Genomic DNA, 23245 nt, shown 5'->3' on the forward strand with positions numbered 1-23245 from the left:
CCTGAACAATTAAAGTACTCAGTAGTAAAGCCGCTTTATAAAAAGGGAGAAAGGGATAATACAGATAATTTTAGACCCAATTCTATGCCACCAGTGTTTGCAAAAGTTATTGAAAAGGCTGTGTATGTAAGGATAATTGATCATTTTATATCACACGATTTGCTATCAAAAGTTACTGTTCGGCTTTAGAAGTCGTTTAACAACTGAAAATACTATATTCTCTTTTCTCTGTGAGGTACTGCATGGGCTAAACCAAAGGTTTCGAACGCTTGGCATATTTTTTAATTTAACTAAGGCATTTGATCGTGTTGATCACAAAATATTGCTCCAGAAGTTGGACCATTACGGAATATGGGAAGTGGCTCACAATTGGTTCACCTCTTACGTTAGCAAAAGGCAGCAAAAGGTCATTATTCACAATTTTGATAACGGCTGTCATGTGGGGTCTGAGTGGGGTACTGTCAAGTGGGGGGGGGGGGGGGGGTGCCCCAGGGATCAGTGTTGGGGCCACTCCTGTTTCTTATTTACACGAATGATATGCCTTGTAGTATTATGGGTAACTCTAAAATATTTCTGTTTGCTGATGACCCTAGCTTGATAGTAAAGGATGTTTTGTGTGACACTGGCTCTGTTTCAAATAGTGCAGTTCATGATGTAAATTCATGGCTTGTAGAAAATAAATTAACGCTAAATGACAGTAAGACTCAGTTTTTACAATTTCTAACACACAATTCAACAAAACCTGACATCTTAATTTCACAGAATGGGCATATGATTAGTGAAACTGAACAGTTCAAATTTGTAGGTGTTGAGATAGATAGTAAGCTGTCATGGAAAGCTCTTGTTAAGGATCTTATTCAAAGACTTAATATTGCCATTTTTACTATTTGAACGGTATCTGAAGTAGCTCTTCCCATTCTCAAAGGATATTTTCGGCTCATAAATGGGCAGTTTGGGTAATAAGTGGTACAAGTTCACGAACCTCTTGTCGACCCCTGTTCAAGAGTCTGGGTATTTTGACATGGGCCTCTCAAAATATATATTCCTTACTCTCATTTCTTGTTAACCCCTTTTCAGTAATCTAGGTATTCTGACATTGGCATCTCCAATATATATGTATATTCTTTACTGTCGTTTCTTGTTAACAGTGTCAGCTTATTCCCAAGAATTAGCAGCTTTCACTGAGTTAATACTTGGCAGAAATCCAATCTGCATTTGGATCCGACTTGCTTGACTCTTGTGCAGAAGGGTGTGCAGTGTTCTGCTGCATCCATTTTCAATAAACTACCACAAGAATTCAAAAATCTTAGCAGTAATCCACGCACTTTCAAATCGAAACTGAAGAGTCTCCTCTTGGATCACTCCTTATATTCTGTTGAGGAGTTCCTTGAAAAATTAAATCTGATTCCTATGTTGTATTATTGATCGCGTTTACTGAAACTTACGGCTTGACTTTTTTGGGTTTATAAACATTTTATTTTATCTGTTATTAATTTTATGTTGTAATTTCATGTACTGACACTTTCCATGACCTTGGAGATTTGCTCCTGAATTTGGTCCTATGGAACTAGATGTGTAAATAAATAAATACATAAACACTTTACTTTTAGGCCTACTAACACAATTAAACTTCTTTTACTGGATAATGTTAAGTAGAAATTGATAACTGGACGATGTGATAAGGAATTAAAAGTGCATGAATCGACTACTACCAATGTCCAAAAAAAAATAACTGAAGAAGAAGCTGGAAACTAGAAACATGGATCTGAAAACATATGGGATGACAGCGTAATGAATTGGAAGTGCATGTATCCATTAACAATCAGCTGAAAAACATCACCTCAGGAGACGTCAGATGTTGCATATGGAGGAGGGGGCACAAATATGGTGATGTGGTAAAGAATTAAAAGTGCATGCATCTACTAGTACCAATCTTCAAAACCTCACCATAGAAGAAGCTGAATACTGGCATTAGAGATATAAAAACGTATGGGATTACAGGGTAATGAACTGTAAGTGGACACCTTAAAACATGGCCTCAGGAGGAGCCAGAAGTGGCGCATGGGGGAGTGGCCACAGATGGGGTGTAGTGATGAAGTATTTAAAGTACGTGCTTTCACTGCTATCCATACGAGAAAACCACAGTAGGTGAGGCTGGCAGTCACATATGGGGTTAGGGACACATATAGAATGATGGGGTAAAGAACTGGAAGAAATGTATCCACCACTGCTCATTGTAAAAGCATTAGATCAGGAGAAATTGATAGCAGCATATGGGAATGGTGGCTTGCATGGGATGATGAAGAGAAGAATTGGATGTTCATGTGTCCACTGCTACTCACCTTGAAACTGTCACTTCAAGAGATCCCAGAAGCTTCATACATGGATGGGGACACACAGGGGTGACATGGTTCAGAAATGGAAGTGTGTATGATCATTACTACTCACCTTAAAGTTTTGATCATAGGAGAGGCTTGAAGCTACATAGGATGGCGGGATCAAGAATTGAAAGTGCATGTGTCAAAAGGATAAATTAGAAGATGCAAATGGGATGACAGTCTGAAGAATTGGAAGTGCATGCATCCGCTACTAACCATTTTAGAGAAATCACCTCAGAAGAAGGCAGAAGCATCATAGTAGAATGTATAGGAGGATGAGGTAAAGAACTGGAAGCGCATGCATCCACTTCTGATCTCCAGTACATCACCACAGGAGAAGCTGACAACTGGAAATTGAGATGTGAAAACACGTGAGTTGACAGAATAATGAACTGTAAGTACATGCAACCACTACTAACCATCTTAAAAGATCTATGAAACTGTCTGCAGATGTCGTTGTCTATAACGAGATCGCAATGCCTGAAGAATGTAGCAAAATAAAAGCTGACTTGCAGAACTTCTCCTATCAAACGCTGTCTACTTTAGTCAGCTAGGATATAACTCGGACAAAAGCAAGTGAATTCACTGCTGTTAGATTTCAGTTGAAGTTCTCATTTATAAACATACTGAAACATTACACTTATGTCTTCTATTAACACGTCTTCAGTGACCATGATTTGTTTGTGCTGTGCTGCTATAACCTAATAATCAGCTTAACCAAACTTCCTGTACTGAGTGGGTGGTTGGTTGGTTTTGGGGAAGGAGACCAGACAGCGAGGTCATCGGTCTCATCGGATTAGGGAAGGATGGGGAGGGAAGTCGGCCATGCCCTTTGAAAGGAACCATCCTGGCATTTGCCTGGAGCGATTTAGGGAAATCACGGAAAACCTAAATCAGGATGGCCGGACGCGGGATTAAACCGTCGTCCTCCCGAATGCGGGTCCAGTGTCTAACCACTGTGCCACCTCTCTCGGTGAGTGGGTGGCATATCTGCAATATACGTGGTGCATTCAAGTTCTGAGGCCTCCGATTTTTTTTTCTAATTAACTACTCACCTGAAATCGATGAAACTGGCGTTACTTCTCGACGTAATCGCCCTGTAGAGGTACACATTTTTCACAACGCTGACGCCATGATTCCATAGCAGCGGCGAAGGCTTCTTTAGGAGTCTGTTTTGACCACTGGAAAATCGCTGAGGCTGGTGAATGTGCGGCCACGGAGAGTGTCTTTCATTGTTGGAAAAGCCAAAAGTCACTAGGAGCCAGGTCAGGTGAGTAGGGAGCATGAGGAATCACTTCAAAGTTGTTATCACGAAGAAACTGTTGCGTAACGTTAGCTTGATGTGCGGATGCGTTGTCTTGGTGAAACAGCACACGTGCAGCCCTTCCCGGACGTTTTTGTTGCAGTGCAGGAAGGAATTTGTTCTTCAAAACATTTTTGTAGGATGCACCTGTTACCGTAGTGCCCTTTGGAACACAATGGGAAGGATTACGCGCTCGCTGTTCCAGAACATGGACACCATCATTTTTTCAGCACTGGCAGTTACCCGAAATTTTTTTGGTGGCGGTGAATCTGTGTGCTTCCATTGAGCTGACTGGCGCTTTGTTTCTGGATTGAAAAATGGCATCCACATCTCATCCATTGTCACAATCGACGAAAAGAAAGTCCCATTCCTGCTGTCGTTGCGCGTCAACATTGCTTGGCAACATGCCACACGGGCAGCCATGTGGTCGTCTATCAGCATTCGTGGCACCCACCTGGATGACACTTTTCGCATTTTCAGGTCCTCATGCAGGATTGTGTGCACAGAACCCACAGAAATGCCAACTCTGGAGGCGATCTGTTCAACAGTCATTTGGCGATCCCCCAAAACAGTTATCTCCACTTTCTCGATCATGTCGTCAGACCGGCTTGTGCGAGCCCGAGGTTGTTTCGGTTTGTTGTCACACGATGTTCTGCCTTCATTAAACTGTCGCACCCACGAACGCACTTTTGACACATCCATAACTCCATCACCACATGTCTCCTTCAACTGTCGATGAATTTCAATTGGTTTCACACCACGCAAATTCAGAAAACTAATGATTGCACGTTGTTCAAGTAAGGAAAACGTCGCCATTTTAAGTATTAAAACAGTTCTCATTCTCGCCGCTGGCGGTAAAATTCCATCTGCCGTACGGTGCTGCCATCTCTGGGACGTATTGACAATGAACGCGGTCTCATTTTAAAACAATGCGCATGTTTCTATCTCTTTCCAGTCCGGAGAAAAAAAATCGGAGGCCTTAGAAGTTGAATGCACCTCGTGCAAGCTAAATAGCAGTGGCGCTAGGACTCAGCCTTGAAGTAATCCATTGTTGAGGGTTTTCTGGTTACTAATGGTATAGCCTAAGGGTACCTGAAATGGTATATCAGCCGTCATACTGTTAAGAAGCTTTATTATTCTTCTGCAAAACATTACATGGAGCAGATGATACACAACGCCCTGTCTCCACATTGCATAGTAAGCTGAAGACAGCTGAATAAATACAGTAGAGGTCATTAGTTGTTTCTGGAATCCAACTTCTGTGTAGATTGTAAATGAAAGTACCTGATTCACACAGCTACTGTTTGGTCAGAAACCGGACTGTTTGACAGGCATCGTTCAAAGTATCTCCATATGTATTCTATTATACAGCAGTCTCTGAAGTAATTTGCACATATAACTGGTAGTGTCAGTCTATGACTATAGCTTCCAGTAAAGGTCTCACCCTTCCAACATACAGATTTTTTGTGGAGATTTTTAAAACCATAATACCTCAACCTCCTTTTTTTGGCTAGAAGCAGTTTGATGCATACTCCAATAGTACACCACGCGATTTTTGAATATCCCTGCAAAATGTTTGTGTGGAGTATATATAATTTTTAATCTAGGTGAATTTCGAATTCCCCCATAATTTTGCACTATTATTTAAAGGATATGTTTGACGCTTTCATTTTCAAATTACCTTTCCACTTTAACCCAAGTAACGTGGCCTGTGATTATAGTGCCATCGCAAACAACATAATATTGGTAGAAATCGGAACTACTATTATGCACTTCATGTTAAGCAGCCGAACGATAGTATACTTTGTGCAACTCGCTCCAGTGTGACGAGGTGACTGGAAGGAGCTACAGTGGGGCTCTTGTGACGATGGTGATGGCCGATCGTCTCTCCATTGTGTGGAATTTCTTTAAAAATAAAGACACCAAATTCCTATCCATTACCAACATAACACATGTGGACAGGTCCAAACTTTGGGGAGCTGCACTTAGGAGAAGCAGCAGGTGTGTGATGTCAGTGGCTATCTTTAATTCTGTAAGCGACCTGACTTAAAAACAGCCACACTGGTCTGAGTGAATAATAACTTGGAGGAAACGTGTTAAGTAGGTCAGCAGACTGGATAGTACATGTAGGGTGAATAACATGTTTATTCCACCAACATGCATAGACTGGCAGGCATGACACACATGGCCCTGCAGAGGAAACAAACACCTTTTGTTTTGACTCTGAATAGCAGGCAGGCTTGAACCTGCATGGGGGAAACCCATTATTTGTCTTGGGTGAGACAATGTTCTTTGTCCTAGAACTGATATAGGGGAACAAAACCAATTGTCCTAGAACCGCATGCTTATACTGGCAGCAGGAAAACATCATTTCCCTAATAGGCAGGCTTGGACCTGCATGAGAAACAAACGTAGTTTGTTTCAGGTGCGTGATGTCAGGGGAAAACTGACGAAATCTGACAAGAGTGCAGACTGTGCATATATTAGAGAGTCTGTTGTCCTGAATTCCAACAGGATATTGCATCATTGTGGATTTCCCACTAATATTTAGGGCACTGGTCCTACTTCCACAGTGATGTCATAGGGGTGGGGGAAGATGCACTAGCATAATTGCGCTATTTTTTAATTTCTCGTTAAATTTTGAATTTCCGAACAAATTTTGAATTCCTGTCAATTTTTGAATTTCCCAGTGTTTCATACGTAGGGCAATTGGCCAGTGTCAGAGGGGAGGGGGGAAATCCATGACATAGTAGTTGAGAGGCAGGGATAAATCTGGCAATAATGCGATCTGTTCCCCACCTGGAGATGGATGAAGAGGCACATCATCACTGCCTGCCGGGATATAAACTGAAGGTATTCTACTACTTTAGAAGTAAAATAACACGTGATGTAAGAAAGAAGAAGGGCTTAAAAAGGAGACTAGCATAGCGAAGAGGACATTCCTGGCCAAAGGATGTCTACTGGTATCAAGCCAAAATCAATGAGTATGTATGTTTGGGGTACAGCATTCTATGGAAGTGAATCGTGGGAGTAGGAAACCGGAAAAGAAGGGAATCAAAGCGTTTGCGATGTGGTGCTGTAGAAGAATGTTGAAAATCAGATGGACTGATAAGATAAGAAATGAAGAGATTCTCCACAGAATCAGCGAGGATAGGAGCATGTGCGAAATATTGACAAGAAGAGGCAGGACGTTAGGACATGTGTTAAGGTCTCCTCATTTAGCTTGTGACATACCTATATGTAGGACTTTACCAGTAATAACAATAAAATATATAAAATAACTGCAACAACTAAACCTGAGAAAACGTTCGTCGATCCGATAATTCATGTAAAATTTTGCAATTGTGTCTGAAAGGAAAAGTATTTTATACTTCTACAATATGCTACAATGTTATAGGTGATTCAATTTAATATATGTATTTCACTAAATTTTTCATGTTGTTTTCAAGACTCTTCGATTTTTTCTTCTATGACGTACAATTTTCTTCATAATGAGATTCAGTTTATTTTAGTTGGAGGTATTTCATTGGAACCGAAAGCTGGCGACTGAAAATGCACTGCTTTTATGTGAGTCCGATAACTGGGCAAAGGCGAAGCGCTGGAAGGTAAAGGTTTTTGCCAGATTGTAGACATTTCGTGCCTTGCGCCTAGGACCGAAATTAGCTAGTGGAGGGAAAAAAAGCTTTCCACCCCTATATATCAAATTGAGATTAATAAAGCCCTTTGCAGGCGCTCTTTTATGAAGTGGATACTAGTGTAGTTACCTTTGTATGTATATTTCCCTTAATCAGTCAAGAAACACTGGAAGCACAAATTGTTATTGGTCCTCAAATTTTTAAACTGATGAAAGATCACGAATTTGAGAATACCATGAATGTTGAACAAAAAGATGCACTGACTGCCTTCAGGCCCGCCAGTGAAAACTTTCTAGGGAATAAAAAGCATACAAATTTCATGAACGTTATTAAAACCATTTTGAAAAATGTGGGGGAGTTGGGTTGTTAATACATTCAAATATTGACGACTTCTTTGAAAACGTAAGGCGTTAAAGTGGAGAGCAAGGAGAAAGCGTCCACCAGGAGCATAGGGAATCATAAAAGAGGTAACAGAGAAGGTGGAATGAACGTATGACGTCAGACTACTGCTGGATTTTGAAGGAGGACAGTAAAGGTCCAAGTTCTGCGAAGATATGAGGAAGAGAAAATTTTACAAATCAGTGTTGCTAACGAAACTATTGGTAGTAATTTTAGTATATGCCTCATCTTCTTCTTTTTCCTCGCCTTTGAAGCGATTTTCCAGACCAGAAGCATCATGAAGTCTGAAACAAAAGGATCCACTCGAAGAAAGGAAAACTGCAACTACCCTCTTTTGTAACTGAAACTGTTGTGAATGCTAATAATTTTTGCTGTAAATGGAATCATATTCATTGACTTTATTATAATAAATGAAAACGAGCTCCCAGCGGAAAGGCCATTGTTGGTTAATAGTGCACTTGGTGACGATCGATCATGTACGTAGTTAATGTTCTTACAAAAGAAATTATTCTGTAACAATTAAGATTCAGGCTCGACTTTTTTATAATTAAAAAACTACCAATAGAGCGCATAACGCACTCGATCATTGCTTCCTAACCAAGTCGCTTCCAGCTTAAATTAAAGTGCCAGAAATTAATTGCATGATGTATTCAAAACAGGAGAATTGAGAGGTTTTTCGCTTTACTGAGAAAAAATTGAGGTATTGAATAGAATTGAGGAGGAGTTTGAGGCACAACTTGACTAGAAGAAGGGATCGGTTGGTAGGACATACTCTGAGGCATCAAGGGATCACCAGTTTAGTACTGGAGGGCAGCGTGGAGAGTAAAAATCGTAGAGGGAGACCAAGAGATGAATACACTAAGCAGATTCAGAAGGATGTAGGCTGCAGTAGGTACTGGGAGATGAAGAAACTTGCACAGGATAGAGTAGCATGGAGAGCTGCATCAAACCAGTCTCAGGACTGAAGACCACAACAACAACATGAGAAAAAAATGTTTAAAACGCAATATTCCAGTTATTATTAGCAAACAAACACAGCGAGTACAACTTAACATCCTTTTCGTGTCGATACAAGAACATGAAGAAGGAACAATCTAGTGTCTCATTTATCACAAAGAAAATAATTACAGTTATTAGAGAAGAAATATTGGTATAGCATATTAATTTTTTCAAGACGTTGTTTTCTCGTAAGTACTGCCAAAAGAAATAGTTTTTGCTGTTCTCTCAATGGAACAGATGTAATCTCCCAAAAACTGCAAATTAAAAAGTATTAGTAACCGTTACTTCGCAGTCCACAAGTAGGAATATCGCTTGACGTTGTTATTATCAAGCCCCTCTTAGGCGCCAGAGTTCATCCTCGTGTTTTTATTAAAAGACATCTCATATTTTATCCCACGTCTGCATGGGATCGACATGTTAATCTAGATTTGGCAATGTTAGTGGCAGAGGGTCACCAGATGCCCTTCCTGTCTCAGTCCCTTCTCCAACCCAGACGAGATGTGTGTGCGCATTCTGTCTAAATCTGTGATATCTTCCCTGTGAAAGTTTGAGAACGTTTCCTAAATGTTTGTGAATCATGTAGCCGATGCGGTAAATAAGTAGGGTAGACTGGGGCGAAACGTTCGCTTGGGGCATAATGGTCACACTCTCTGTCTTCACAGTTAGTGCTGCCATGAAGCGGGCAATTCGTGAATTAAGAGCTCGCATGAGTCTAAGGATACACCAGTGATATGGTTCCGCCGTGTGTTCCGCAACAAGATTTACAGAAGAAAACTTCGTTGTATGCACTGTTGATCTAAGGTAAGTTCTAAATCTGTAATTGTTTATGTCACACTGTGTGCCTCTAAAGCGAGTCACAAATATTTCGGCTTTTAAGGCAGTTTATGAGGAAGTTGTATTCGCGTTGTTGTTAGCATACAAGATGGCGTTCTCCTGCAATGTTGTTGCTGTTGCAGGACGAGGGTTTGGGGCAAAATGATCATGTAGAGGGGATCATTATACCCCGTAGGGATCATATTACCCCATTAATAAACTATTACATATAAATAAGCCTACTTATATATTTTTATGCATGCGTTTACTTAACAACGTACTTAATTGTTTAGTTTCATGCGATTTTTTATTTAAGTGTTTCAGTTTTCAGACTCAACAATGGTGCGAACTTACGTTCGGAAAACTGATCGTCAAAGCTGGTGTGCTGACAATATGAACAACGCCATTGATGCAGTTCAAATTGGAATGCCTGTAAAACCAGAAAGTAGGAATTTTAATGTCCCTAGAATGGCACTAAAAAGAAGAGTAACAGTAAAAAATACATCTGCTGTGCAAGATAAGAAAGTCTTCGAAAATTATAAACCTGTTTTCAGTCAATGCCAAGAGGAGGAACTGGTTAAGCATATTGTGGATATGGAAACAAGATTTTATGGTCTGACAACAAAAGATGTGCGCCACTTAGCACTCCAATTAGCAGTGAAAAATGGTATACCACGTCCTTTTAACACAGAACTGGGTATGGCTGGAGAAGGTCGGTTAGCTGGTTTTCGACGACGACATCCAGATCTCTTCCTCAGAGTTCCAGAATCAACGTCAGCTGCAAGAGCTCGTGCATTCAATCGGCCTGTTGTGACGAAATTATTCAAAATCTTGGGGAAGTAAATCCTGATCGGCCATATCCTCCTCACAGAGCTTTTAACGTGGATGAAACTTGTATTGCAACATTTTCATCTAGGAATTCGCGAGTTTTGGCGAAGAAGGGTCGACTACAAGTAGGGCGAATTGTGTCTGGTGAGCGTGGTGAGTCCACTACAGCTGTTTTATGCATGTTTGCTGGAGGAACATTCATACCACCGATGCTCATATTTCCCCGAAAAAGGATGAAAGCATAGTTAACTGATGGAGCTCCGCCTGGAACTATTTTTGTCTGCAACTCTAGTGCATGGATGAGACTCGAGGTGTTCGAGGATTGGTTTCAGCATTTTGTGCAACATGCAGAACCATCAAAGGATGATCCAGCACTGCTAATAAAGGGTGGACACCTCAGCCACACGAAAAATTTGGATGTGATTGAAGCTGCCAGAAAAAACTTTTTTACCACCATATGTTTACCTCCCCACTGCACACACAAGCTCCAGCCACTAGATAGGTCAATAATGTTTCCTTCAAGCACACATTATGACAAGGCTTTGGAGAAACGGCTTAACAACCACTCAGGGAGGGTACTCACACTTTTCCAGATAAGTCAGATTTTTGGGGAAGCTTACCTCAAAGCATGCATACCCATGAATGCTATAAATGGATTTAAGAAATGTGGGATATATCCTTATGACCCAGAAATCTTTACTGATGCAGACTTTATAGCTGCAGAAACTACCGACCAACTAGATCAGTCAAATTGCGTAGCAATGGAAACTGGAAGCAGTTCTAAAGTCTTAACTGAAGAATGCATACCACATGCACAGTCTTCTGTCAATAAGGAATCAGCGTCTCCAGAGCCTACAACACATGGAAATCACTCAACAATCACAACTTTTATTGAATCTGACCTCCCACGTTTAGATATTTCCCAACCAGGACCAAGTGGGGTGGGTGGATCTTTATGTAGGAAAACGTCATTCGGTACAAGATTGCCAGCCCAAATCATTCCAGTTCCCAAAATGAATGGACCAAGGTCTGCTAGGAAGAGGCAGAGGGGTGGCGCAACAATACTGACTAGCAGTCCATATAAAAATGCCTCAGTGGAGGAAAAAAGAAAAAAGGATGATTTACAGAAAGGGAAATGCCTACAAAGACCTAAACGTAAACAAGTTCATGTAAAAACATCTGATGGCTCTTTGCAGAGAAGAAAAGAAACGTCTAAGAAGACAGGAGGGTCATGCATGCTAGAGAGTTGTGAGAATGACGATGCCGAGGACGTCGATGGTAACCCAGAGTGTATTTACTGCAAAGAAACTTTTCTATCTTTGTTAAGTGGTGAAGGTTGGATTATATGTCAGGGCTGTAAAAACTGGGCTCATGAGGAATGTGCTGGAGTTGACGATGATGATAATGACTCCATTTGTGATTTTTGTAGAAATAGAAATGTTCTGCCAAGTAAAAGGAAGTTTAATATGTAAACAGCTTTTTATTCTTTCTGTTCAATTTGTATTTTAAATAATAACATTGAATATTTCATTTTTTAACTTTGTGACAGTGAATCAGAATTTCATTTCCCCTTAACTAAATGCATTTATGTAAAATAATACGTTATCTAAGTACATTGCGCAGTAAAAGTTGAATAACATATGCATTTAATTTACTAAAGGAAACAAATTTACAAAGAATGGCAGTAAAGTGCAAATTCTAAGCCAGGGGATCATTTTACCCCAAAGACCAGGGGCAAAATAATCCTTTACATATAACAAGTAAAATATGTGCAAAACATATACCCAATGGATTTTATAAAATATTTTGTATGTTAGCCAGAGTAAATGGACGGACTCCTTAAAGGGATCGTTCTGCCCTGGTCTCCCCTACCAGCACAGTATTCACCCTGTCAGATGTGGGAAACCACCTAAAATCCAAGTTGGCTAGCACACCGGACGTCGATGTTAGTCTACCATGTAGATTCTATCCACCTCCGGCGTGTCTCCCCGAATCTTGGAAGCGGCGTGGATATCCAGACAGATCAAGTTTAGAATTTGTCTAAAAAATAAAGCAATAGTTACGAAGATATGGACCTTGATTGAACTTTTAGTGTAACGTTTGAGCATCAAATTCTTAAGCCTTTAGTTAGTTAGCTAAGTGTTCCATAGATCATTTGAAATTATGTAACTACACTTAAAAACAAGTTTGCTTTTTTTTACGAGGTATCGGTTTTCAAATAGAAATTCATCATTGGAGTACAAGTAGTTGTCCAGGAGAAATGATTTTGGGTAACATTTAAAACTTACTTTGCTACCCATCAGATATTTTATGTTATTGGGAAAATGATCAAGAATTTTTGCTGTACATAAGGAACTCCTACTGAGCCACTGACGGCTTTGATTATGTATAATAAGGGTTATGTTTTTCTGTGGAGACCAATCCTCGTGAAATTGCAATGGATTATTTACGATGAATTTCACTAGCAAATATATGTTCTGTGATGGCGCAGTTAAGATGCCTGGATTCTAGAAGATTCTTGACATGACGGCTGTAGATCATAATGAGATTCATTATTCTTTCTGCTCACTTTTGTGGAACCAAATTTTGTCTCTAAGAGATGAGAACGGCAACAAATTTGTTATCGATGAGACATTATTCAGTGTTAATACACAAAATATCTCTGGAGGTTAATTCGTTTGTTTCCAAGATTAGCAAAAGCACCCAAATTTGTTTGAGAAGCTCAATATGTTCACCCAAAAATTTGGAGCATTCCACCCTGTTTGCTTCTTCCCACTCATCTGCTACATGAATTGTTAATGAGTCCATTTTTTGTACATAACTGAATGTAGTGTGTTTTCTCACAATTTTGGGATAGTCCATTTTCAGAGAACCACTAAGCAATTCATTATGAATGAAACCCACAGAACACTAGTGAAATATTCTTCAATATTTATTATTTGTTGCACGAACTGGTTTTCGGCTGTTACGCCATCATCGACTCAACATCTTTGTACCTGGTGATGATGATGCAGAATATTACACTGAGTTGTGAGAGCTTCATTCATAATGTATAAAATATTCTACCAAGAATGGACGGAACAGTCAACCAGTGCAACTAAACAATTCTTTTAAAAAACGACATTAACATTCTCTTCTGTTGCTTTCTCTTTAATGGGATTTATTATAACGCTAATACTGCATGCAAAAAGTATCAGTTCTTCTTGTTAACTGTTAACTGGGAGTCATATATATTATATATATTACAAGTAGAAGTAGACCCAAAATTGAGGCCTGTGGTACTCTCTTTGTGAACTCTGCCCAGTCACTAAAATTTTCTGTGCCCTAAACACATTGTCTGAATTATTCAGGAGAACATTTTCCATTCTCTTTGTTAAATATGATTCACACCAGCAGGGTGAAAATCCATCAGTTCATAGAATTTGCGTTTTCTCAAGATTTTGACATGATCTATACAATGAAACGCCTTCCAAAGATAAAAAGATACCAACTGGCGATATTTTATTATTCAAGGTTTGAAATATTTGATGAGCCAATTTACACACATGCGCCGAAACATTATGACCACCTACCTGGTAGGTCGTTTGTCCATCTTTGGAATGAAACGCAACACTGATTCTGTGTATAAGGTTAGGTTAGGTTAGTGTTGTTTAACGTCCCGGCGACAACGAGGTCATTAGAGACGGAGCGCTAGCTCGGGTTGGGGAAGGATGGGGAAGGAAATCGGCCGTGCCCTTTGAAAGGAACCATCCCGGCATTTGCCTGAAATGATTTAGGGAAATCACGGAAAACCTAAGTCAGGATGGCTGGAGACGGGATTGAACTGTCGTCCTCCCGAATGCGAGTCCAGTGTTGTGTATAAGGGATCCGACAGTTGGGTGGTAGGTTTGTGGAGGTGGAGGTATGTGTCATTAGATGTCTACACAAAGGTCATGTAATACGCATAAATAACGGACCGCTGATTTGCGTACGCGGTGATGGCGGCCGATAACGACCCAACTGGGTTCCATACAATTTACATCAACGTAACGTCACGACAATGCCCCTCAAACCATTGTAGCACGGTTCTGGGTTCGAGACAGGTACAGTTATACTGCTGAAAGATGACATCCCATCGGGGAAGACCTCAAGCATGAAAGGATGCAGCTAGTTCGCAGTTGTCAGCGTGTGTTACCACAGGTTCCATGCAAGTGCAGGAGAATGTCTCCCATAGCATAGCACTGGTCGCACCAGGCTGCGACCATGGAGCATGTATCGAGGCGCTGTTCACCTCGACCACGGCTTTTGTGGAGACGACCATCGACCTGGTCTACATCTACGTCTACGTGATTACTCTGCTATTCACAATAAAGTGCCTGGCAGAGGGTTCAATGAACCACCTTCATGCTGTCTCTCAGCCGTTCCAGTCTCGAACGGCATGCGGGAAAAACGAGCACTTAAATTTTTCTGTGCGAGCCCTGATTTCTCTTATTTTATCGTGATGATCATATCCCCCTATGTAGGTGAGTGCCAACAGAATGTTTTCGCAATCGGAGGAGAAAACTGGTGATTGAAATTTCATGAGAAGATCCTGTCGCAACGAGAAACGCCTTTGTTTTAATGATTGCCACTCCAATTCACGTATCATGTCTGTGACGCTATCTCCCCTATTTGGCGATAATACAAAACGAGCTGCCCTTCTTTGCACGTTTTCGATGTCATCCGTCAGTCCCACCTGATGCGGATCCCACACCGCACAGCAATACTCCAGAATAGGGCGGACAAGGGTGGTGTAAGCAGTCTCTTTGGTAGACCTGTTGCTCATTCTAAGTGTTCTGCCAATGAATCGCTGCCTTTGGCTTGGCCTGGTGTAGCAAAAATGTGATTCACCTGAAGAGTCGACACGTTTCCGTTGATCGATGGTCAGCGCCCACTGCAATCATAATCAGCGATATCTTCGGATCAATATGTGACATTTGGGATGGTCTGCTGTAGAGCTCCATTTTCAATAGTGTACAAAGAATGGTGTGCCCCAAAACCCTTGCGCATGCACCAGCACTGTTCTCTTTTGGGAGAGATGCCACAGATAAACATCTGTCCTACTTTACATAGCAGACAAGCCTCCGAACCCCACGTTCTGTGGAGAGTCGTGGACGTCCAACCATTTAGCGCCTAGTGGTAGTTTCACTGTCTGTCTACCTTTTCCTGTAGATGTGTAACAATAGGCCGGCCGCGGTGGTCTAGCGGTTCAGGCGCTTAGTCCGGAACCGCGTGACTACTACGGTCGCAGGTTCGAATCCTGCCTCGGGCATGGATGTGTGTGATGTCCTTAGGTTAGTTAGGTTTAAGTAGTTCTAAGTTCTAGGGGACTGATGACCACAGATGTTAAGTCCCATAGTGCTCAGAGCCATTTGAACCATTTTTTTGTAACAATACGAGTCAAGATAGATGTAACGGAACTTGAATAGCGTATTTGCCTCTATTGGTTACGGTAGAGAGATCGATCTTTCGGTCCCGTCTGTATATTTATATATATGATATTGCATGATAAAGGCTGGGCGAGTCTAAAGCTATCGTTAAAAACGCACGCCGCGCGATTTGGTCGGTCGTAATAATAATAACATGCTTTTGAATACAATTAAAATATAACGGCGATACCTGTTTAATGTTATTGGAAATAATATGTAGTAAATTAATGAGTAAGGTAGCCGATCCTATAAGAAGAGCTAAAACTGGGCATATTGAGGTGTTTTGCTTTATATCGACGAAGCCGATGATACGGCGTAATTTTTTTCGTTTACTCTTAGATATAAAACAAGTAAAGAAGTGCTAATTGTGCGTAGTGAAAAAATATAGGGGCGAGTTTTAAATAGCTACGGTATACAATCAGAGTAACAAAAGGACATTTAATTACACGAAATCGCGGATAGCGAAGTGTGGTCATTAAATTGAGTGCACCTAAAGGGCGGTCAATTCCGGGATAAATCTACACGCATCTCACGAGGGACGCGGTATTGAGACCGTTTTTATTTATTTTTTTAATTATATCGCGGAGAGCTGGCTCCAATTTATGAAAAGGAGGAAAACGTTAACTTTTACGCGAACTGTCAATAATTGCGAATCGGAGAGAAAAGTGTGTAATTGTCTCGCGCCTAACAAACATTCGTGGAGGCGGTGGCTAAACTAGAAGAGTCAATTACAATATACTGTATCAGTATCATTGACTATTGGTGTCGAGCAACCAAAACTGTTCATCAAAGGGTTTCGATGAAACTTGGGAGTTAGGGTTCAGGCACTCGCATATACTCCACATCAGACTGTGAGTGAGTGGTGAATGCGAAATAAAACTGTGAACAAAGTTACGTTCAATAAAACAGAAGAAACAAGACAGTTTGGTCGTATCTGTTATTATTCCATAAACTGTAACATTTCTTATCGTTGTACGAAGCCTTTACAGATGATCGTTATGAGAATTTGGTTCGAAGGGATCTCGTTACGAGTTAAATTCTGGGCACCTGGTCAAGAGGGGGTAGTTTGTAGATGCTGACTACAGCAGCTATTCTGGAATCACGTGCTACCGTGACCGTTGTGTGTTGTCAATGGCTTAAGGTCATCATATCTCATGCTCTAAGATCGACGCGCCTTTCCACTTGGTATAACGGTGCCTCACGGTAGCAACGACAACGCCGACGGCGGAGGAAGATACGGTAGAGATGCTCACGACAGTAGCACGTGAACATTCGACCAGCTTCGCTGTTTTCGAGACACTCGTTCACGGGCTCTGCATAAAGATATCCTGCCCTCTGTAGGGGTTCATATCTTCGCTAGGGCGATCCCCCGTCCGTGTACGCTTACATAGTTTTGTTACAGCAACGCCAGCAGGCAGCATGTAACGTCACGGTGGGCAGTGGTCATAATGTTTTGCTGATCAGAGTATAAATAGCACTATAAAAACACAAAAAAATTTCTTATTTTGTGAATAATTCTGACGTTTCAGAAGAGAATTAGAGTAGACTTTAGAATCAGCATTGAAAATTGATTCTAGGACACCTACTTTTGAGAAATGATGTGCATATTTTTTAAGTGCATGCTTACGATACTATAAGTATTTAGATGAGAAGCATTTTTGGGGACGTGTGATTCACGCTGCTCCTCTCCTCTGTGGCAGGTGGAAGGCTTCAGGAGATTGAAGTCCCCACATGGACAGCTGAGAAAGAACAGAAGGCCGGTGCAGCCGCTCAACGGCCGGACTGTGTACACTGTGTCTCCGAACCGCAAGTTCACGGAGAGTGCCACAGCTCGCAGTGTGTCTCCAGAGCCCAGGTTCAGGGAGACCACCACACGATCCGGGCTGTTCTTCCTGTGTGCGCTGCTACTGCACTCCATGCACTACCTCTAGCAAAGAACTTCAAAGAAGTAGCCAATAAAAATTACGTGCTGAGGCTCACAAAAATTCAGTTTCTACAGTGCAGTCTGCTAGGTATCAGGGGTACAGTTTACAGTGGTACTCCTCTCGACAATATTGCCCACGATCAATCACTCAAGGCAGCGACGGTGCCTGTATGACTAATTGATATCTGATCTGATAAACTGCTGGAAGAGGAATTAGTACATCCTTTTTGAGATTTACAAGTCAAAATATATTGTTGCAACAGTTCATACGGAGTGCATGAAATGCTGACACTTGCGTATCAATAGCACAAGCAGTTCTGAGTTATCAGGTAGGGGACCTCGGGGCGGAACGGGATACTTAATGTTTAGCAATTTGTATAAAATAAGGGAACACAAGGAAACACTTCTTAAAGACATAAACAAAACACCTTGTAGTGTAATCTAATGTACCTTATTTTAAAATCACTTAAACAATACATTTTGCATTTTTTACAATTTTTCAAAGAAAGTCTTGCATGTTTCCCGTTGCGCCCCACCCACGGGGCAGAATGGGATAAGGTTTTTTTTGTTAAATTATTGCATAAACATTGAATCTGAAGTACGAATATCGTATTAAACTATGAGAAAATGTTGTATAAAAGGCAATTCAGACTAAGGAATGTGTTATTTAAACAATTAAAAAATTATTCTTCAAAATAAGAAAATTCAGGGTGATTCAAAAAATTACCACAACTTTAAAAATGTGTATTTAATGAAAGAAACATATATAACCTTCTGTTATACATCATTACAAAGAGTATTTAAAAAGGTGTTTTTTCACTCAAAAACAAGTTCAGAGATGTTCAATATGGCCCCCTCCAGACACTCGAGCAATATCAACCCGATACTCCAACTCGTTCCACACTCTCTGTAGCATATCAGGCGTAACAGTTTGGATAGCTGCTGTTATTTCTCGTTTCAAATCATCAATGGTGGCTGGGAGAGGTGGCCGAAACACCATATCCTTAACATACCCCATAAGAAAAAATCGCAGGGGGTAAGATCAGGGCTTCTTGGAGGCCAGTGATGAAGTGCTCTGTCACGGGCTGCCTGGCGGCCGATCCATCGCCTCGGGTAGTTGACGTTCAGGTAGTTACGGACAGATAAGTGCCAATGTAGTGGCGCTCCATCCTGCTGAAATATGAATTGTTGTGCTTCTTGTTCGAGCTGAGGGAACAGCCAATTCTCTAACATCTCCAGATACTGTAGTCCAGTTACAGTAGCACCTTCGAAGAAAAAGCGACCAAACACTTTATTGGCTGAAATGGCGAACAAATGTACAACTAAATGAAACTTTATAGCTCCCTTAATTCGCCGACAGATAGTGCTTAGCTCTGCCTTTTGTCGTTGCAGAGTTTTAAATTCCTAAAGTTGTGGTATTCTTTTTGAATCACCCTGTATTTTAACGTCATTCTGAAAAATGTACAATGCTTAATAACCACCAAACCACTAACTACTAGTCCTTTCGACAACAGTCACAAATTAGTATTTCCTCTTCATCTTCACTGTCTATGCAAGCACAGGAATTGTGTGCCCACTTGAAACACCTCTGGCATGCGACCCAGCTCTCATTAGAAACGAAGTCCCCACAGTAGAGACACTCAGCTTCCTCCCTCTTTCTCTCTCTCTCTGATTCTCTCTTGTCCATCATCTTCTTCCTTTTATTTTTCTTAAGGTCTTTGATGTCCTCTGTTTTGGTTTTTTTTATGTGTACAGTTTGATATTTTAGCCTTGAGTTGCACTGCACCTGACGTCTCTGTCCTGACATTGTTTGTATTTATGCACCCTCCTCCTTTCCGTAGGCCTACTTTGCATGTGACAGCATTCTGCAGTTCTTTCTTATAAGGAGAATCTGTTAATACGACGGTTTTTCCTTTTCGTCTTGTAGTCCGCCGAGTATTTTGACAGATTAGTGAGACTGGAATGACAGCCTCTGGCGATATCTGGAGAGCTGAGTTGTTCGGCGAACACAGCTGACTGGGAGAGTATGGCATCCGTGAACATCCAGGTGGGGGGTCAATAATTGAGTCTTGGTCAGTCTTAGTCGTAGGCCTATTAGTGGCAGGTTCAGTAGATACTGGAGAGCCTGTAATCAATGTGTTAGATTGTCCATCTGTAGAGTTTGTAGTCGGGCTTTCGCAGTTTTCGAACTGAATATCTGTTGGCGCTGATGGGAGGTAGTCTGTGTCTGAAAACACATTCAGGTCAGACGGCCATATTCCATTTCTCTTAAAGCCATTTATAGCCGTCGGCATCGCTGCAGCACGTAAAAACGCGGCCCCAAATAGTGATGGTATTTAGAAAAGAGTGACAACTTTTCCTGGATGTCTCCGTAGCCATTTTTTTTATCTCTTCACTATAATAACAACTCAGGGGCTTGAAAAGCATTACATCCAGGGGTTGTAATTTATGTGAAGTGTGTGGCGGTAAACAAAGGAGGACTACACCATTGTCTCTGGCAATACCAAGCAGCTCCAGGTTTCTAGTGTGAGTTGAATGTCCATCAACAACTAGAAGCACAGGTGATTCTCTCATGGCCAGATAAAATCCCACAAACTTTCTAAACCATACTAGAAATAATTCGCTAGTGATCCACCCCGAGGGGTGAACTTCGGACCAGCCCCCAGGAGGCAATCCAAGCTCAAATTCTTGTTTCTTCTTCTTCCTTGGAAAGACAAGCACGGTCAGCATGTATAACCCAGATGCAGACATGCAGATTACTGCTGTAACGGTTTCTCCACGTTCTGTAGGTGTTACCGCTCCTACTTGCCTTTTTTCCTTGAGTGCTATTATTTTCGACTGACTTTTAGGATTAACTGTCAAGTCACTTTCATCACAGTTGAATATTTTGTCAGCAGTCAGATTGTACTTATCAATAACATTATTGAGAAGAGAGTTAAACTGTGAAACTGCTACTTTGTTGAATCCCATTGCTCGAGCACCAGAAGTATATTCTGGCTTGCGAATAGACAGTGTAGGATGCCTCGTAATAAATCCTTTAACCCAGTCTTGTCCAGCTAGACAAGTATGTTTGTCAAATCTGTGTGGTAAGCCATTTCTTTCGGCTAACTGATAGGCTAGCGATCTGAGATCTTTCATTGTTAGACCAAAAAGTCTGCTTTCCATTGACTTCAGATATGTTACCAGCTCATGTTCTTATTCTGCAGTGAACACCTGTTTAAATTTCCCATCTGATTTGTCAATTATGTGGTCAGGATTATTCGTAGCTTTACGCACATATCTTTCCAATGTTGATTTCGGTACGTTGAGCTGCTTAGATGCTTTTAAAAATCCCATGTGGGAAGATGAAACGGCTGAAACTGCCATTTCCATCGCTTTTACGTCCAATTGCTGTCTATAAGTCTTTTTCATGTATGTATGCACCATCTGGAACAGCAAGGGGGAAAGAAAAAAGAATACAGTTTGATTTCAACTTGCATCAAAATATGACGACGCAGAACGGGACACTATCCCATTCTGCCCCGTCCCGTTCCGCCCCAAGAGCGCTTTTGATGTTAACAACTTTTATGGAGTGTAATACCTGACCTATTTAAACGCATTAAATAACTAAAGTATAAAAAATGCCAGGACCTTTAAGGGAATGCGTCATTTTAGGGTATACAATTAATAATTAACAGCTTACCTGGCGTTGAAATTCACCAAACGTTAGAACAACACAAGTGGTAACGTGAGCGACAACAATTCACTTAGATCTCGCACTTCAAACTAAATCAAAATGGCTGCCCTGACTTCCTTTCCATTCGGAGAAATAGTTACATGCCCATACGACAGGTTGCAGCACTGTCCAGTCTAGAAAAGAGCAATTTCCCATTGTGCCCCGCTATCCCGTTCTGCCCCGAGTTCCCCTATACACCCACACTGAAAACCCATATTAGTACATGGTGCAACCTCCAAACGCAGCAATGCAGGTGCTGACTCTGACATCAATACATCATACAGATGGTGAGTAATGGCTTGGGATATGTTATTCCATGCCTGCTACACCTGTTCATCTGGTTCTGTAAGACTTGTTAGTTGACGAGCCACAGAAGTCACTTCTCGTCCTATCATATCCCACACATGTTCGATTGGACACAAGTCCAGAGATCGTGCTGGCCAGGGAAGTTGCTGCCCGTCTTGCAGAGGATGCTTACGTTTCACGGGCAGTGTTTGGATGGGCACTATGCTGTTGGAACAATCCATTACCTTCCTGTTGCAAGAATGGCAGAGGAGATGGCTTGGGATACGTTATTCCATGCCTGCTAGACTTGTTCATGTGGTTCTGTGAGACATGTTGGTTGACGAGTCACACAAGTCACTTCTCATCCTATCACATCCCACAAGTGCTCTATTGGACATAAGTCCGGAGATCGTGCTGGACAAGGAAGTTGGTGCCCATCTTGCAGAGGATGCTACGTTTCACCGGCAGTGTTTGGACGAGCACTATGCTGTTGGAACAATCCATTACCTTCCTGTTGCAAGAATGGCAGAGGAGATGGCTTGGGATACGTTATTCCATGCCTGCTAGACTTGTTCATGTGGTTCTGTGAGACGTGTTGGTTGACGAGTCACACAAGTCACTTCTCGTCCTATCATATCCCACAAGTGCTCGATTGGACACAAGTCCGAAGATCGTGCTGGACAGGGAAGTTGGTGCCCATGTTGCAGAGGGTGCTACGTTTCACCGGCAGTGTTTGGACGAACGCTATGCTGTTGCAACAATACATTACCTTCCTGTTGCAAGAATGGCAGAGGAGCGGCTCTAACAATCTCCGTGTACTGAACGCTGGTTGGCATCCCCTCCAGAAACACCAAAGGTGAACGAGAATTGCAGCTTATTGCACCCCAGACCGTAAGGCCTGGGGTCAGACTAGTGTGGCTGTGATGAATATACTCTACCAGACAGTGCTCACCACGTCTACATCGTATGTGCAAACACTGAACGCTTGCATGCACACAGAATATGCTTTCATCGCTGAAGACCAACTCGCGCCATACCCTCTTCCAAGTGATGCTCTGTTGACACCTGTCTTCCAAGCGGTCGGCACCAGTCGAGCCGTGCTCGTCGATGCTGTGGTGTGAGTGAAAGACGGGCTAGAGATGTGTGTGCCAGTAGTCCCATTGCTACAGCTATTTTGTAACAGTTTGTGTTGCCATGTCTGGGCTCGCAAGCCCTCTTATCTGTGCTGTGGCAGCTGTACGATCTGCCACTGCCGTTCTTACAGTACAACGACCCTAGCGGGCGTCTGCACTGTGTGGACATCCAGAACCTCATTATGGGTGTGATAATGTTTTCGCGACCACTTATACCAGCACCATTGCGCAACTGGCACAGGATGTCCAACTTGCGTGACAGTTCTCCGAAAGAACCATCCGGACGATCAGAAGGCCACAATTTGACCACTTTCAAACTAACTCATCTGGCTGTAGGAAGCACGAGTGTGTCTCCATGTCATGTTTGCCTGCTTGCTTCACACGTT

General features: G+C 41.7%; 1 protein-coding gene across 2 annotated transcripts in view; it reads left to right on the top strand.

Moving 5' to 3' along the window:
- LOC126428298 (carbonic anhydrase 1-like) overlaps window positions 1–18042 on the top strand; it is a 217305-nt gene extending 199263 nt beyond the window's left edge. The window contains exon 10 of one of the 2 annotated variants that reach the window (XM_050090220.1): window positions 17503–18042. In XM_050090220.1, coding sequence (XP_049946177.1) covers window positions 17503–17733 — 231 coding nt within the window. In that variant the 3' untranslated portion in view covers window positions 17734–18042. Of the gene's footprint in view, window positions 1–9858; window positions 9975–17502 lie in introns of those variants that run through there. The other variant, XM_050090221.1, reaches the window with a different exon arrangement.
- The last annotated feature ends 5203 nt before the right edge of the window (window positions 18043–23245 follow it).

The sequence above is a fragment of the Schistocerca serialis genome, chromosome 12 (genome assembly GCF_023864345.2).
Source record: "Schistocerca serialis cubense isolate TAMUIC-IGC-003099 chromosome 12, iqSchSeri2.2, whole genome shotgun sequence".
Classification (NCBI taxonomy): Eukaryota; Metazoa; Arthropoda; class Insecta; order Orthoptera; family Acrididae; genus Schistocerca; species Schistocerca serialis.